The 18984-nt window shown below is 41.0% G+C and overlaps 1 protein-coding gene across 2 annotated transcripts in view; it reads left to right on the forward strand.

The window, feature by feature from the left end:
- The window catches only part of KCNH1 (potassium voltage-gated channel subfamily H member 1), a 437701-nt gene that overhangs the window by 21593 nt on the left and 397124 nt on the right, over positions 1-18984 (forward strand). For both annotated transcript variants that reach the window (XM_025393409.1, XM_025393400.1), the window contains exons 2-3: positions 4517-4640; positions 8591-8697. In XM_025393409.1, coding sequence (XP_025249194.1) covers positions 4517-4640; positions 8591-8697 — 231 coding nt within the window. The remainder of the gene's footprint in view (positions 1-4516; positions 4641-8590; positions 8698-18984) is intronic.

Genomic DNA, 18984 nt, shown 5'->3' on the forward strand with positions numbered 1-18984 from the left:
AAAAGTAAACTTTAATGTCCAAAATGCACACTTGGGGAGGGCAGAAAGATCACACACAAGGCTGTTACTTAATACTTGGAGGGTTGCACAGCGGCGGGGCAGAGGAACTTCTTGCTTCCCAGACAGTGCGACGGCCGGGCAGAGGGGCTCCTCACTTCCCAGACGGTGGCGGTGGTGGGGTCTGGGCAGAGGGGCTCCTCACTTCCCAGACGGTGGCGGTGGTGGGGGGCCGGGCAGAGGGACTCCTCACTTCCCAGACGGGGCGGTGGCCGGGCAGAGGCGCTCCTCATTTCCCAGTGAGTGCGGCGGCCAGGGAGAGGTCGTTCTCACTTCCCAGATGGTGCGGCGGCCTGGCAGAGGGGCTCCTCACTTCCCAGGCGGGGCCGAGGCTGGGCAGAGGTGCTCCTTGCTTCCCAGACAGTGCGGCGGCTGGGCAGAGGGACTCCTCACTTCCCAGACAGTGGGGCGGCCAGGCAGAGGGGCTCCTCACTTCCTAGATGGGTGGGGGCCGGCAGAAGCGCTCCTCACTTACCAGACAGTGGGGTAGCCGGGCAGAGGCGCTCCTCACTTCCCAGAGGTGCAGTGGCCGGGCAGAAGGGCACCCACTTCCCAGACAGGGCTGCGGCCGGGCAGAGGCGCCCCTCACTTCCCAGACGGTGGGACCGCTGGGCAGAGGCGGTGGGCTTGGTTTTTCTTAGATGGGGCTGTAATATGCACACCAGGGACTGAGGGTATGCTTCCAGAAGGATGAATAACTTTAAAAGGTGATCAGAACACTTTTGTGAGCACTTGCAGTGATATCCGGAGCTTGAAATCTATCTTGCTCTCATTTTTCAGTAAGTAAAAAATGTGATCAATAAATTAATCTTTTAGATTAAATTAATTAAAATTAAGTACATAGTTATTTTTATCAAAGTCAGTAAGTTCATGTTTACAAAAATCAAGCAGAAGAGCTTGTAATGTAATGTCAATAACCATTCTATGCCTTGTCCGTCCTCCCATCCTACTCACCAGAGGCCGTGTCTTCTAATTTTAGCTTTCTTCTTATAGTTTCTGCCATGTCTCTAAATAACATGCATTACAGCTATTTATAGATTTATCCATTTTAGATATTATCTGTTGACTTCTGTTAATTAGTTGAGGTTTTAGCTCACTTAATCTTACTCCCTACCCCTCCTCCTAATATAATTATATTACTCTCTTATTGTTTATTTTTGCAACTTTAAGTAAAATATTTATACCATTTTTTAATCAGCTGTACACACCATCTCTTATTCTCTTCATCATTGTTCTCTTTTCTCTCCCTAAACTTTTATCATCTGTATTTTTAGTGTCAGAATCAATGAGATTACATTCAGATACTTATGATAATTAAATATTTCATTCTTTATTATGTATTGGTTTTAAAATTGGAAATTAATAAGGTGCTTACCTTATTCTTACAATGATGTGATGATGAGATTTTGGTTTTTGTTTTCTTTGATGTTTCTAATTCCCTTTCCTGCCATACCTTTATTGACAATGTTGTTCTAAATAATCAAGAATATCATCAAATCCTGACCTCCTTTATCCGTAGATAATTCTCTTTTGGAACTTCTAGTCTCTGAATTGTTTCGTGTTGAATACCGTCTACTAGCTCTCTTCCTTGCTTTCTACATTTGGAGCTATTTTTTCCTGGTTTCCATGTTGTCCTCCTTTTTGCTTTATTCCCTCATTTTACTCAAGTAACTGCCAAAGAAAGAACATGTGGTAAATAATTTCCCCTAATCTTTGCATATATGAAAATGTCTTCATTGTACACTCACATTTGATTGTTTTAATTTTAAAAAGAATGTCTTCTGGCCTTTTCTCAAGTTGTTCTTTCTGCTGTTCCTCTTCAGGTGCATGTTTTTTCCTCTTGGACTGATCATCCATGTCTTTTTTTTTTTTCTTCTCCGTGTTTCTTGTCTCTTTCTCTTTCTGTATTACTTTCTGTTAGATTGTATCTTCTAAAATTCATGTTCAATATTTAATTGCTATTCATTTTTAATTTACAAGAGTTCTTGTTCCCTTATTATTTTTTCCACATAGCATTCTGTTTTTGTTTTGTGGATGTAATACTTCTTGAATCTCTCTAAGGATACCAATTAGATTTTTTTTTTTTTAAGTTCTTCTCTGTTTCCTATAATATTGCACCTTCTTCCCCAGATATTTTATTTTTGTTGTTCATTCTTTTTTTACGTAATTTTCATTTTTGTGGATTTTTACATTTTTAATTTGTTTACTTTTATTTTACTGGGGTCTGGTATACAAAAGAAAATAAACACATGTGGTCAATCCGTTACATATAACTGGCTATTCTTCCCTCTTTCTGCATAGATAATCTCAGTGGAGCATTAGCCATGATAAAGAATACTCAGTTTTTCCTCCTGCTCTAGGTATTTTGAGGGAAATTAACTACTATTTCAGGATTTAACAAAAGAGATAGTCAAACTGACTAGGCTTCATGTACACTTGGGAGGAATTTAGTAAATACTGTACTACTTTTAAGTCTAAGCTATTCAGTTCAGGAAATTGAGTTTATTCAGGGAGAGAAGACCAATATGAAGGATTATTCTGCCCCTAGGATAAAATCAAAGCTCTCTGACTTGATTCATTCAAGACCCTTCCCAGTCTAGTCTCCAGTTACTTATCCTGCCACTCTTCCTGGCTGCCTTTTGTCTACCCTAGCCTGCGCCGTGTTCCATGCTGCCATGCCTTTGCCCACGCTGGATCCTCTGCCTGGAATGTTCTCTTCCTCTCACACCCTCTTGAGTTCACGAAGACAGTGATCATATTTTAATTTCTATATCTATTGTTTTTGTATTATCTGTACCAGTTACATATTAGGCATTCAAAAAGTTTAAATAAATCTTACTCATCCTTTTAGACTAGAGCAAATTCAAATATTATCCCTTCTAAGATACAGCCCTTTACCTCTCTCAGAGTTCATTGTTTTCTTACCTGTTTCTTTAGTTAGTTGTGGACGTATCTATTTGTCTTGCTAAGTTCCTTGAGCGCAGGGACCGTTTCTTATCAATCTGGAGACCCCCAGGATCTTGCATTGTGCTTGGCACCTGTTGGCACTCAAGAGCAATTTATGTATATATGGGACAGGTGGAGGGAAGGACTGGTTGTAGATTTTCATTAAAAGCATATTTATAAAAATAGTAGCTTTATAGATTCACCTCATAAATATTGTGTTTTCTGTTCCTTTTAAATAGATCAAAGCATTCTCAATAATAGATTGCCATGTTTAGTAATTCCTCCTCCTTCACCCTCCTCTGTAAGATCATGGCTCACCACAACCCTTAGCTCCTCAGACCCTGTCTTCTTCCAAGTCTTTTGTCTTCAGTGGTGTCTGTATGAAGTGGAATCATTTTCCTAAGCCTGCCAAATCAAGTATAAACTCATCTAAGAAGAGTGCAGAAGCCTATCTGAAGGGTTGGCTACCCATATTGTGAAAAAACTGTAAATGCTTTCAATTAAATCATGATATAATATATCACTCTTATTTCACTCTATGTAGTATGTGTATCTACAGACACGCACATACATACACAATACCCTCTCCGGTTTACAACTAAAGAAGGTTGTTTGTATTCTTTCTTTTTTTGCAGGGTGGGGAAGTGCATGGGTCTTCTGTGGAAAGGAAGGGCCAAACTTAAATAATGATTACATTTAAGTTCTGGATGTTATTTGCTTAATTGAAATGCTTGAAAAGAAAGGAAGCACAGTTGATTTCCTGAGCATAAAAAGTATTGACGACTGATTTTCAAAAATGTGGGAAGTAGTGAGAATACACTAAACTGGCCAAACACAGACAGCTCTGTGGCTGCATTTCAAAATCAGCAAGAATTTCAAAATTAGCAAGAAGGTCCTGTTGTGTGGGCATCTTGATCAGCCTCTAAAAGCTCTAGTATTAAGAGAGTCTAGTTACTATTCCTTACCAAGGGAAGGGTTCCATGGTGGTATGTGTGTCCTTTAGGCAGTGCTCAGCCTCCTTCCTGTACCTTCCTGAGATGCCCCCTAGGTTGGGCAAATCCTAGTTAGGGTCAAGAAGGCAAATTTTTAGCCTCTGGCCAAAAGACTGAAAAGGCTAAGATGCTGGACAGAGCTCAGAATAAATTACTTTTGGGCTCTCGCTTGCTCTGTATTATTGGTATACCTTCACTGGGATGAAAAATTAGGACTTAAATATGTCTCATGGGAATCCACTGGATTTCTGCAGGATTCGTTGGTTTGGTTAGGTACGCTTTCTTTTCTAACTTGTTTTTGGAGTACAGTGACCTAAGTTAGCACTTGCATTCAAAATATTCACTTCTAAAACAATGTTGTTTTGTATTCCTTACAGGGCCACATTCCTGTTCAAAAGTCTGTGTTTTGGAGGGAAACAGAAATATCTGGATTGCTTGACATTATTTATGTCCTCATTGAATCTCAACTAATGTGTTGCCTCATGTGCCCTTTTTTCCCTTTTTTTTTTTTTTTTTAACAGATACTAATTTTGTGTTGGGGAATGCTCAGATAGTGGACTGGCCTATTGTGTACAGCAATGATGGATTTTGCAAGCTGTCTGGCTATCACAGGGCAGAAGTGATGCAAAAAAGCAGCACCTGCAGGTATTTATGTTTGGGGTTGTTCTGCTGAACAATCTATTATGGTATTTTTTGGAAAAAGAAAGTGGCTTACTGCATTTGGGAATTGCCTTTACCTCATTCAGTGTGTATTGAGAGGAAAATTTATTGCCATATCATCTCTAGTTCATGTACTGTACTGGGGAAATCAAAGCAGATATAAAACATAGTTCCCACAACTGACAAACTTGCAGTCACTAAGATGGGAGAAAACCCAGAAGAACTCAGGAAAACCATTCTGTCTATAAAATGTGAACTCAAAAGTTATGGCATTTTAGATTAAATTAAATGTGAAAGTTAGAGGCTCAAATACAGTGAAATGAAATTTTAGATGATTAAAACAATTTTTAAAAATTTGTGAGAATTTTAGAAGAGTAACTACAATGTTGGAGACAAGGGCCTTGTTCCTAGAGCTTTTCTTCAGTCAAAATTCTTTTTTGTTTTGAGATGGCTTCTTGCTTTGTTGCCCAGACTGGAGTGCAGTGGCGTGATTTTGGCTCACTGCAACCTCCGCCTCCTGGGTTCAAGCAATTCTCTTGATTCAGCCTCCTGAGTAGCTGGGATTACAGCCGTGTGCCACCACACCCGGCTAATTTTTTATTTTTATTTTTAGTAGAGACAGGGTTTCACCATGTTGGCCAGGCTGGTCTCGAACTCCTGACCTTAGGTGATCTGCCTGCCTTGGCCTCCCAAAGTGCTGGATTATAGGCATGAGCCCCCACACCTGGCCTCAGCCAGATTTTTTTACTTCAGAAAAAGATGAGAGAACCAATATTTTGTTGCCTTCTAATTCATGCTATATTACCTCTCTCTCTCTCTGAACTCTTAGCAAATTGTACTAACAGTGAAGCTGGTATATTTTTACAGGGTTTCTAACCAAGCAGTGTCCTTGGGCCGTGGTGTTAGAAAAGCTCTTTTTTTTTTTTTTTTTTTGAGGCGGAGTCTTGCTCTCTTGCCTAGGCTGGAGTGCAGTGGCCAGATCTCAGCTCACTGCAAGCTCTGCCTCCTGGGTTCACGCCATTCTCCTGCCTCAGCCTCCCGAGTATCTGGGACTACAGGCGCCCGCCACCTCGCCCAGCTAGTTTTTTGTATTTTTTAGTAGAGACGGGGTTTCACTGTGTTAGCCAGGATGGTCTCGATCTCCTGACCTCGTGATCCGCCCGTCTCGGCCTCCCAAAGTGCTGGGATTACAGGCTTGAGCCACCGCGCCCGGCCTAGAAAAGCTCTTTTAAAGCATCTTCCAGGTGTTGAGCCAGACATACAGCCTGGATCCTGCCAGACATTCCCCTGCTGTGCCCTGGCAAGGTCTTGGCCCACCATAGCCTTTTGGCTCCTCTCAGTCTCTGCCTTCTTCGTCTTCTGTCTTCAGTGGTGTTTGCATGAAGTGGAATCATTCATGCTAAATGAAGAAACAAACTCATCTATGAAGAGTGGAGAAAGCTGTCTGACCAAGCATAGTCTTCTGTTTTCAGAAGCTGCATTTTTACTTGCTAAGTCAGCCATGTCACTTTACATTATTTTAAAATAAAACAGTCTTCTAAAATAAAATAAATGTCTGAGCTCATAAGAAGGAAGTATCAAATGTTTTGAAAATATTTCCACTTTCTTAAATCTTAGATTTTGGGGACTGAGAAATGGAAAATTGAAGATTTTTCCCCCTGACTGTTCAAGGGTTTAGAAATTATAATTCTTAATATAATAGAATTATCTTATATTCTTTGTGTGCTGTTTTCCTCTAAAGTATTTATAGATCTGTTTATCTGCATCTATATCTCTATCTGTACTGCACATATATAATCAGAACAATTTCAGAGACGTAGCTTCACTTTTTAGTGGGACTTGAACAGCCTTTCCTTACCTTTCTTCTTATTGGCTATAATCAGACACTTTAAGGAAATCAGATAAAATAACTTGCTAATTTAGCCAGCTTTTTTTTTTATGCACAGTTCTCAGCAACTTATTGAATTACCCGAAGGTATCCCTTCTCTATAAATAAACATACCTTTGTGCTAGCTATGTTCCTGATAGCTCAGGAGTCTCTTTTACTTATTTTGTGCATTGTAAGCATTTGCAATCTAAGATCCAGGTAAAGGACACTTAGAACTACTGGTAATCTACAGCTTGAAAAAGTACATAAGACGAATGAAAACTGGGTGTAATTATGGCACTTCATTTATTTGAAGATTCAACTTTACAGAGATTTCTTTTACCTTGTTAAGGAAATTGCTAGCATATATACCATCACTTCATTTAAATGGAGGTCACTTATACAGAAAATTAACTCACAAAGAGAAAGAGGAAAAATCCTCTTATTCTTAGGCAGGGCTAAATTAGTCTTGATCTATTCTTCTTCTAGAGATAATTCAACAAGCTCAGTTTTCCATTTCCTGGCTTACAGACAAAGAGTACAACCCCAAAGCAGAGTGCATAAGGACAACCACAGATAACCACATTCCTCAGAGGACTGGGAAGGGACATAAAATAACAACTGTGACACAGAATTCACAAAATCAACAGTTAGGACTCTTTTCTTATTGGGTGCCAGAATTTGGAAGCCTGTAGTAAGCCCAGGGTTGTTCCAGTATCAAGCTAAGCATAGTGCTTGACTTGGTGGTTCAGTTTTAGATCAGAAATTGCACTTGATAACCTCTGAGGTTCTTTGTAGCTCTGAAACTCTATGTTTCTGTGATTCAAGTCATCAAAAAAGGTTAGATTATGTTGACTTTACAGTAACATTCAGGAACCCATGCCAGTTTGTGCATTACCTGACTTGAGGAGTGATCATTGCTGCTCTTTCTTGTTATTGCAGTCTGCAGGCCTGGGGTGGGCAGGGGAAATGCTTGCTGGGCCCATGGGCAGCCTTTGTCAGAGAACTGGACATTCCAGCCCCATTGAAAGATGTTTTTTCCCCCCTCCTCTGGCATTTTGTTAGTCTCCTGTGCCATTATGTATTCCACTTAACTGAAAGTATATACTGTTCCCAGAGGGACAAACCATAATTTTTAGACCAGATTCAGTGTGGGGCCCAGGTAAATAGACAGTCCTGGCGATTTTCTTGCTTCTGGTGAGAACTAGTGTTAGTAGGTAGACCTTCTACTCTTCTGAGGTTTTCTCTAACACATTACATGTACATTTAAATAAATGAATTTATTTTGCTGAGAACTAGAAAAGGAAAAAAATCTATGGTCTAAACTTACCCAGCCATCTTTACCAGGAAGTCTCCCAGAGTTGTATTTCTAAAATGAAATCTGATTGTTTCTCCTTTGCTTAAAACCCTCCCGTGTGCTCCCATTGCTTTCAAGATAAAGATTAAATTACTTCCCATGGCTTATAATGCCGTGGTCTCCTCCATGATCTTGCCTCTGTTTACTTCTCTATATTATCTGTTGCAAATTTCCCTCTCATTGTCTATATTTCAATCATACTGAAATGAACTATAATCAGGGTCTGGAATTAATCTGACTGTCACCTCTGTGCCTTTGCAGTTGCTTGTCTTTTGTTTGGAATGTTTTTCTCCTTCTTTCTCTCAGCCATTTCCCCTCCTTCCTGCCCTTAGACCTAATTGTCCTTACTTCTGGGAAGCATTCTCTGATCAACCAGGGAGTGCACTGTGCCTATTCTGTGTGTTCTGTAATTCATTATGTGTGCTTGCCATTGTGGCAGTGATCACACTGTTCTCTAATCCACTGTTTTCTGATGTACTGTTTTATAGTGTGTATCTCTCATTAGACTGTTAGTTTTTTGGAGGCAATGAAAAAGTCTTATTCAGAGTTGAATCAGTAAATTTTTTTGAGTTAGTTAATGTTTTCATTGTGTGTGTGTGTGTGTGTTCCACAGTACATAGCACAGTGCTGAATACAGAACAGATATTTAACATATGGTTGTAGAATAATGAATACTTGTTAATCTAACTTCAGTTCTTTGGTTGTTTGCAGTTTTATGTATGGGGAGCTGACTGATAAAGACACAATTGAAAAAGTGCGGCAAACATTTGAGAACTATGAGATGAATTCCTTTGAAATTTTAATGTACAAGAAGAACAGTGAGTATTGAGACCATTCTGAACTATACCTTTTTATGTGTTTGAAATAGTAAAACATCTCCTCTTCCTCTGTTGCTGTCTTGGTTTTTCTTCTCTCACATCAGGTAAATGCTGTTACTTGAAGCCATTGTGTATGTTGGGATGAATGATACAGATTGATCAGTTACACTGTTTCTCACAGGAACATTTGATGAGGTTCTTGTCACTAATTAAGACTTCTTCATCTATGTTGTTGTTGCTAAGAGTTAGTGTTTTTTCCTACTGGTTTACATATGGTGAGTTGCTAGCTTAAGGCGCTTGTAGACTTTTTAAAAAGGGAGGGACAAGATGGGACAGAAATTCTGTCCAGTTCCTCTTTGTATCTATCTTCCACAGCACTTAGCACATTAGTGGGTGCCTAATTAAGAGCTTCTAAATAAAAGTTTGTCCCCAGTATTAAGAGCAATACATTGTTAATTTGTATTTGTTTGTGGCTACAATTACTTCCACAAAGTATGTTAATGAGGTTTTAGGTCAATAGCCATACAGAAGTATAAAACTTGCTCTTCCCTTAGGAGGTTTCCTGTTGGAGATTAGCTATATTAGAAGTAGGGAAAGTAGGGTATATGGGCCTAGCAAGGCTGCATGGGTGTTAATAGTGGTTTGTTTCTGTTTTTTAAAAACACTAGTTTTGTAAGAAGTCCTGTTCCTTATATGTAGGATTGACTGGTAGGAAATTGATTCAATTGAACAATTCTGGGGTGGTCCTTATGGCACATGAGGATAACTGTTTAATTTGGTGGCATTTAGGTTTGAGTGATATGTTTTGCCCTGGAAAGTAAAGGGCATGTGTTGTTTTTATCTGGGAGCAGCTGGGACTTTTTTCAGGTCTGGGGTATTGGAGTAGGTGACTGAGATTACTGTTTGCTTGGTAGTCTGTGCCAATACTGGTCTGAGAGATTAGCACTGGCCATCCACAAGTCCGAGAGGGTTGTTACCAAAGCTTTCACACTGGAGTTGTTGCCTTGCTCCAATTCACTCCCTCTGCTGGCAGATCTAGTTCCCACCCCACTATTAGCTAGGAGAGGAACGAAGGGAAAGACTGTGAAGGGCTGTATGCCAGTGTTTCCACTATGGGGGAACACGACTCAACTCAAAGCAACACCTCTTACCAGAAGCATACCAACAGCGGAAAGACATGTTCTGCACATGTGTCATAAGCTAATGGAATAAGTTAAAAGTTTACCACTTTGGCAGCACTAATGATTCACTTGCCATTGGTTTCAGTGAGCATATGCCCCAGAGTGAGTCTGAGATGCGACAGGGCAATCTGCCTTCTCCTAGCTGTCTCTGAGGCTGAAGATCCTGTATTATGAGTATCTCACTATGCTGAAAGTGATTGATTCTGGTATTTGAAGTTCTGTACTTTAGGTAGACATGAACTACCCAGGTAAACCAACTAGATCAAATGATGGCCGACCAAAGAATCAGCATTTCTTTCCTTCCTGAAGTTTGTGGTAGGTTTATTGATAGTCTCCAAAGTGGCATATCAACCTGGGCATCAGGCTCTACTTTATGGGTGATATTAAAGCATTTTCAAGAGTAATTATGATCATATACAATTTTCACCCTAGCTTTTACCTTTAGAAAGTAAACTTTGTGTAAGGCATGACTGTATTTTAAAATGTGGATTCTTTAAGCGCTGTGAAATAGGCACAACTGAAAGTTAATTCCTCATCCGAGGTCATGTAGCACCAGGACTAGTTTCCACTGTTTGCTCCATGGCCATTCTCAGTTTTACTGTGGGTACAAGGCAGGGCTAACACATAAGGTCGTGCGGGCTATACCCTCTTAGGGGGAAGTGGAAATCAACTTGTGATTTCCTTGCTTAGTTCTCCATGGACCATGGTCTGGAATTGCATCTGTGCTGAGGAAGGAGTTTCTCTTTCTAATTCACACAAAGATGCCTAGTGGGTCAGCAGGGGCTCTGGACAAAGCTAAACTTGTACATACAACATGAACCATGAAACTAAGGAAATGATGAAGATAATGTTTTCTTCCTAGGACCTGCCCGCTACCTCCAAGTCCCACCCTCTCTTGAGGAATTAAAAACCTTTAACTTATTTGTTAAGCCTGGAAATTATACAGTTGCACTGGATTCTCTCTCTCTCTGTGTATGTGTTTTTTTCCAATAGCTTTTTATTGACCTACAACCCTGTGGCAGACAGTAGGCTCGCTGCTAGGGATGCAAATATGAAGAGACAGACACAGTGTCTACTCTTACAGCATCTGTAGGGGAAGGGGCAGCATCCACGGAACAGAGCCGTAAGTGCTTTGATGGTGACACCACATAGGTGGCTCACAACTCCAACTTAGGGGGTCAGGGAAGGAAGTCTTCCTAACAGACATTAAGTGCCATGCAGAAACTGGAAGGATAGAGGGGAGTTAGACAAAGATCAGGGCCAAGAGTATCCCAGGCTGAATGCATGTGAAGAGGGCTGCAGCAGAGAGAGAGCACTGAGGGTTCAAGAGACACAAACCCATGCTTCTTCAACTTTGACATGCATAAGAACTCACCAGTGAAAGGAAATGTGTATTTCTATGCCGAGGGTCTAGCAAAGGATCTGCGGTTCTGCTTCCAGGTGACGCCGATGCTGAAATTCCAGATAGCAACAAGAAACAGATCACACTTGGAGTAGCAAGGACAGAAAGAGCTGCAGTGAAGACTGGCTTCCATGCCAACAGGGTGCATCTCTTTCAGAGCTCTACCCCTTGCATCTAGCCCAGTGCCTGACACACAGAAAGTGCTCCACCCAAACTCATGGAGTAAATAAATATATGAAAAGATGAGGGGCCAGGCGCAGTGACTCACGCCTATAATCCCAGCACTTTGGGAGGCCGAGGTGGGTGGATCATTTGAGGTCAGGAGTTTGAGACCAGCTTGGCCAACATGGTGAAACCCCATCTACTAAAAATACAAAAATTAGCTGGTGGCGGGTGCCTGTAATCCCAGCTACTTGGGAGGGTGAGGCAGGAGAATTGCTCGAACTCCAGAGGCAGAGGTTGCAGTGAGCTGAGATTGTGCCACTGCTCTTCAGCCTGGGTGACAGAGAGACTCTGTCTCCAAAATGTGTGTGTGTGTCTGTGTGTGTGTGTGTATATATATAAAAATATATAAATACATGAGAAGTAATATGAGGTTGGAGAGGCTAGGAAGGGCTAGTCACACAGCCAAGTTAAATCGTTTAGAATCTGTCTTAAAAGCGGCAGTGGTAGAGAAGGCAGTGGAGGTGAGGGGTGTTGAGGGATTTTAAGCAGGGTAAGTATGTCTTCAGATTCCATTTTAGAAAGATGGCTCTAAGCCGAGGAGTGGTGGCTCAGGCCTGTAATCCCAGCTACTTGGAGGCTGAGGGGGGAGGATCGTTTGAGCCCAGAAGTTTGAATCTGACCTGGGAAACATAGCAAAACCCTTCTAAAAAAGAAATGAAAAGAAATATGGCTCCAGCTAGAGCGTGGAGATGGAATAGAGCTTAGTGAGCAGGAGGTAGAGGAGCTGTTAGGAATCCCTCTGACAGCAAAATGATAGTGGCCTGGTCAGGCCAGTGAATGCCTGGAAGAGGCATTCAAACTGACAGGTGTCCAGGGGGCTATGGAGGAGATGAGCGCAGGGCCTTTGTCAGTGGTGTCCTGTGATGGGCTCCTCCCTTGGTTTGGCAGCCCCAGGCAGAGCCCAGGAAGTAGGAAGCCCCGCATTAGGTAAAACTTGCTAGTGTCTGGCTGGGAGCCGGCATTGAGGAGTGAGGAGGTGAATGTTTGCTGAGTTACTTTGAAAGGAACCTGATATTTACCAAGAAACAAGAGACAAACAACATGTTGTGGTGCAAAGTGAGGGCATCAGAGCCAGGGAGTGAGCAGGAAGAGAGGAGTCCACTGGGAATGGAAAAGGGGCGGAGGGGAGGAAGGAGGGTTTCATGTTTCTTTTCACCTCTGTGAAGGTAGAGTTTGCTTCTACTTTGAAACTTTTGCTTCTACTTTGAAACTTCGCTGTTCAATAGAGTAAAACATTCAGCATTTTAAAGCAATATAGAGTTCCATGAGGTAAAAGTTCTTCTTGTTGAGATTTTAAAAAGTGAAATATCACTATCTTATAGCATATTTTTTCTCTGATTTTTAAATTAATGCATTTTTACCATGATGAATGCATGCAAAAAGTTTAAAGAAAAAAAACCCCAACAGACTCAGAGAAGTACTATTATACTATTAACTTTTTGGTGTGTTTCCTTTTTGTTTTTGTCTGTGTACATTTTACATAATGGAGATTTTGACATGTATACAATTTGAAAATCGTATGTTTATTTAGTCTTTATCACAAAAATATCCCCATTATTAAAATTCCTCATAAATATAATTTAGAAAGAATTTTATTAGTGTTTCCTCTATTATTATTTATGAGGCTCAATTTTCATTATTAAAAACAATGCTGAGGTAAAAATTGTTATACAAATGTATTTTGTTGACATTATGAAATATTTCCTAGAAGTTGAGAATTGCTGTGTCAAGGAATATGAACTAAGGTTTCTGAGACATTTTGCCAAATAGCTTTCCAGAAGGACTGAACCCATTTCCAAGTCCTCATACAGAATGTGAGTGTCTGACTCATTATGCCTCACCAGCATTGAATAGCATAATTTTTAAATTGTCAAATTGCCCACAATTTTTTTTGTTTAATGAGCTTTTTAATGCTAGTGAGATTGAAGTATTTTTTTCCTATTTATTATCCATTTAAAATTACCCTTTTAAATGTTAATTGTTCGGATTCTTTGCCTATATATCCTATTTAATTATAGGGATTTCCCCACTCATTTTTACAAGCTTTTAATACATTGTTTTTTTTTTTTTTTTTTTTTTTTTTTTTTTTTTTTGAGACGGAGTCTCGCTGTGCTCCCAGGCTGGAGTGCAGTGGCGAGATCTCGGCTCACTGCAAGCTCCGCCCCCCGGGTTCACGCCATTCTCCCGCCTCAGCCTCCCAAGTAGCTGGGACTACAGGCGCCCGCTACCGCGCCCGGCTAGTTTTTTGTATTTTTAGTAGAGACAGGGTTTCACCATGTTAGCCAGGATAGTCTCGATCTCCTGACCTTGTGATCCACCCGCCTCGGCCTCCCAAAGTGCTGGGATTACAGGCTTGAGCCACCGCGCCCGGCCTTTAATACATTGTTTTAGTTCTCTTTTTCCCAGTCTCATTCTCTAGGGTTTGCAAGGACAACTTTGTAGAAAGGATCTGTCATGCGCGTCCATGTGAAGAGACCATCAAACGGGCTTTGTGTGAGCAACATGGCTGTTTATTTCACCTGGGTGCAGGCGGGCTGAGTCCGAAAAGAGAGTCAGCAAAGGGAGATAAGGGTGGGGCCATTTTATAGGATTTGGGTAGGTAAAGGAAAATTACAGTCAAAGGGGGTTTGTTCTCTGGCGGGCAGGAGTGGGGGTCACAGGGTGCTCAGTGTGGGAGCTTTTTGAGCCAGCATGAGCCAGGAAAAGGAATTTCACAAGATAATGTCATCACTTAAGGCAAGGACGGGCCATTTTCACTTCTTTTGTGGTGGAATGTCATCAGTTAAGGCGGGGCAGGGCATTTGCACTTCTTTTGTGATTCTTCAGTTACTTCAGGCCATCTGGGCGTATACATGCAAGTCACAGGGGATGTGATGGCTTGGCTTGGGCTCAGAGGCCTGACAGGATCTTCTATTGATAAGCATTAATATTTGTCCTATCTTTTGGGGAGTTGACAGTAATTAGCAGAAGGCTTCATGGTGTGGTTTGGAATGAGTGGAATTCATTACATATGTTGAAGGATGGATTATTTGAAAGATTTCTATCTATTGGCTATTTGGAAAACCTGGCATTTCTGGAGTGCTATATGTTTCGTATTGTTACTTGCCTAATGTTTAGTATGCTGTATGATTTCCTTTTCTTTCTTTCTTTCTTTTCTTTCTTTCCTTCTTTCTTTCCTTTCTTCCTTTCTTTCTTTCCTTCCTTTCCTTCTTTCCTTTCTTTCCTTCCTTTCTTTCTTTCCTTCCTTCCTTTCTTTCCTTTCTTCCCTTTCTTTCTTTCCTTCCTTCCTTTCTTTCCTTCCTTTCCTTCCTTCCTCTCCTTCCTTCTTCTCCTTTCCCTTCCCTCCCTCCTTCCTCCCCTCCCCTCCCCTCCCCTCCCCTCTCCTCTCTTTCTTCTTTCGGTGACGTGATCTCACCTCACTGCAACCTCTGCATCCCAGGCTCCAGCCACCCAAGTACCTGGGACTATAGGTAGGCACCATCATGCTCAGCTCATTTTTTTGGGTATTTTTGTAGAATTGGGGTTTCACCATGTTGGCCAGGCTGGTCTTCACCTCCTAGCTCAAGCCATCCACCCATCTCTACCTCCCAGGTCGAGATTACAGGCATGAGCCACCATGCCTGGCCTGATTTTCTTACATCAATAACAGTTGTCATTAATGAAGTCATTCAGTAAATATTCATGCGTTCACTCCTGTGCTACTCAATTAATTTTTCAATTTTTCAAACAAGAAAATCCAGAAGTATTAACCCTGAATAAAAGCAGTCAGTACATCCTCTGGACAGCACTCCCCCAACGTGTGACTCCACAGTTTGTGGTGTGGCTAGTGGCCTGGAATCTGGGAGCTCTGGATCAGCTTCCCACTCAGAGAAGCCCAGGGAAAGGCATCTGACAGCATTTCTGCTGAGCCAGCAAGGAGAAGCTGCTGGCCAAGTACACATTGATTACCTACTGTAGGCTCAGCACTGTGCCAGACCCAGTGGGCCACAGAGATATAGATGTAAGAAACAGACTGTGCCTTTGAGGAGGTTACAGTCTAGTTGTGGAGACAAATCTAATAGGCAAAGCAATCATATTTTACTTATTTGCTGAATGGGTTACCTTTTATTTATTCAATGGTAGGAGCTGCTTATATGTAATTAATGTTGATCGTAAATCATCGACATATTGAAAAACATTTTTCTCCAAACATTTTTTCTTTTAACTTCTTAAACTTTTTTTTTTTTTTTTTTTAACCATTTAGAAGTGAACAAGTTTTGTGTCAATGTTTTCCTTTTTGGTTCCGAGTTTTATATAATGCTTAGGAAGTTCTCCTTACCTAAACAATAAAAATATGCCTCCGTTGTTCCTTTTGGTACCTTTATAGTTGTGTTAAAATATTTAGAATATTAAACCATTTAGAATTTATTTTTATATATTATGTGAAGCAACAGTCTCACTTATTTTCCACATTGCTTATTCAGCTGTCTTGTTACTATTTATTAAATAATCCAACTCTTCCTTTCTGATTTGAAATGCCCTTTTCTTTATATGCTAAGGTCTCACACATATGTGGATTTGTTTCTGTCTTCTTCTCTAGGAACCCTCTAGTAATTTATTAGCTATGTGAGTTTGTCTAGGATACTTGCCTACTTGGATTCCCACATTTGAAATGAGAACAATATCATAGTAGCTATTCTACATTATAGAGTCATTGTGAGAAGTAAACCACAATGTTTCAGGATCTGACCCCATTGTAAGTACTCAATGAATATTATTTTTATTGTTTTTTTTTTGAGGCCTGTGCCAGTGACTCTTAATTACTGTAGTAGGCAGTCCCTGTTATTATTTTTCTTTCTAATAATTTCAAAGATTTATTGGCCATGCGTACACCTTAATTTTTCTGTTTGAATTGAATTTTAATTCATCAGAGTCAGAGAAAAACAAATACAAAAACATGATTGAAATTGCATTAGAGAGAGATATATATATTAGAGACAGAGGTTTGACATCTTATAAAATGGAATCTTATCTACAAACAATTTAACTCTCTCCATTTATTTAGGTCTTGTTTTATGCTTATCATGCAATTTTAATTATGTTGAGGCTTAAGTATTGATTTTCCTAGTTTTGCCCTTGTTATATATGAGACTGGCCCTCTTTCCTCAAAACAGGCAGAGGCAGCTTCAGAGTTTTGTTAAACACTTTGAAATACTTCCTGTTTTTAAGTCATTCAAACAGCCATGTGAAATGAGGTTGGGCATTTCCGTCTTACAGGTGAGAAATTTAAAAGGAAGGAAGAAAGGAAAGTGATAGTTTTGGGGCCAGGCATGGTGGCTCACGCCTGTAATCATAGCACTTTGGGAGGCCGAGGCAGGCAGATCACATGAAGTCAGGAGTTCAAGACTAGCTTGGCCAACATGGCAAAACCCCATCTCTACTAAAAATACAAAAATTAGCCGGTGCGGTGGTGGGCATCTGTAATCCCAGCTACTCAGGAGGCTGAGGCAGGAGAATCGCTTGAACCCAGGAGGCGGAAGTTGCAGTAAGCCGAGATTGTGCCACTGCACTCCAGCCTAGGCAATAGAGTGAGACTCCATCTCAAAAAATAAATAAATAAATAAATAAAAAAGAAAGAAAGTGATAGTTTTAAACACCTATGTATCAGACATATGGGTATTTTTACTTTATTTTAAGTAACTCTGTTATCCCCATTTTACAAATGAAGAGTCTGATGGTGAGAGAAGTTAAACTGATGCGGCCAAGACTCCCAATAACTGAAGATACAGGGCTCAAACTCAGGGGTTGGGACTCAGTAGCAGATGTTCTAATGGCCGTACATTTCTCTGGTGCTGTCTCATCCTCTCTGTACTTGTAATTCGTCTCCATAAAGTTGACCCCAGACCAATTGTTCTATTTCCCGGCACAGGCTACCATCCGCAAGTCTAGTTTCTGGACCTATTAGAGTGCAGCCCTTCCCAAAAGCCAATCACAGTGGCTTGGTCTGTTCCATTGCTGTTGAATATGGTCTGGATGCCCAGATGCCTGATTACAGAGAGTACTTGGGAGGAAGCCCAGGGTAGAAAGAAGATTGATGGAGGCCAAAAATTCTCTCATATATCTGAGCCTTGCTGTTTTGTTATCTGACTGCCAAGGCTGAGGAACCTCAAAGCCAGGTTAGGTTGTCAGGTTCATTACTACATGACCTAAGGGAGCTACATAAGGGATGAAAATCAGAGTGATCTAAAAAGGCTGACCTGGAACTGCCCTCCCATTGGACATCCTCATCTTGGAAAGAGCCTCCTTCCCAGCAGCAGCAGCAGCCTCTGCCATCAGTAGGGTTGTCAGGTGCTATGTTGTTCCTGGGTTTGTACATAGATCTTTCTTTAATAAAGGATTTAACATTGACACTTTGTCCTTTTTGCAGTAGGACATCAAATGCTTACTTTTCTCAGTTTTTCCATAGTAGTACTTGGGTAAGGAGGCAGAAATTTTACTTCTTCCTGATTTTTTATGTATGTATGTGAATATTTGCATTTATTGCCTCTCTAGCATCTTGATGGAATGGATTCTGCTGCAGAATTTGGGTTCTAGGAGAGACCCCTGTAGGCTACTTGCTCCAAGTTCTGTCTGCAGGAAAGTCAATGTCTGAATGGAGCCAAAGGATTCCTGAATATCCTTGGAGGGTAGAAGGGAAACTGGCTTGAGTGGGGTCCAGGTTCCAGATGGTTCACATTCACTTGAAGCAACTGTTTCACATATTAAATCTTTAAGTTATATTTCATTAAATAAAAATCCTTTGCTGTTAAGTGGAAAAGGTTGAAATAGTAGTCTGTACCACCTAGGAGGGACTTACGTTCTCTTCTGAAAGAATTCCAGAAGTGAAAACTTAAGCCCATTCTACTCACTTTCCTAGACTGTTTGGGTAGTGATAATTCGGGACTGAAAACACTGGGTGTAGGATTTATTTTTTTTAATTTAGCATTCCTAGAGCATCTACCCCACCAAGGCTGTTGTGCAACTCCATGACGGCACTCCCTGGAGTGGAGTGATGCAATGGCTTCACATGACCCTGTACATAATACTGCATTGAATGCCAGGAAGTAGGGGTGCCGGTGGTAAGACAGAGGAAGTAGATCAGGTCTCTCGCCCTTGGAGTGTATTATGATCTATTTAAAGAAAAAGTCCTTAGCTGTTAAGCTTTGAGGGGGCCAGTACATAACACTTAACTTCCCTGTCCATGATCAGAACCAATTGAGAGATAAAGGAATCAGGCCAATATAGCAGGGGTCCCCAATTCCCAGGCCATGGACTGCTACCAGTCCATGGCCTGTTAGGAACTGGGCCATATAGCAGGAGGTGAGTGGCAGCTGACCGAGCATTACCACCTGAGCTCCACCTCCTATCAGATCAGCGGTGGCATTAGATTATCATAGAAGCGCGAACCCTATTGTGAACTGTGTATGTGAGGTTGCCTGCTCCTTATGAGAATCTAATGCC

This window comes from Theropithecus gelada, chromosome 1 (genome assembly GCF_003255815.1).
Source record: "Theropithecus gelada isolate Dixy chromosome 1, Tgel_1.0, whole genome shotgun sequence".
NCBI classification, from domain to species: Eukaryota; Metazoa; Chordata; class Mammalia; order Primates; family Cercopithecidae; genus Theropithecus; species Theropithecus gelada.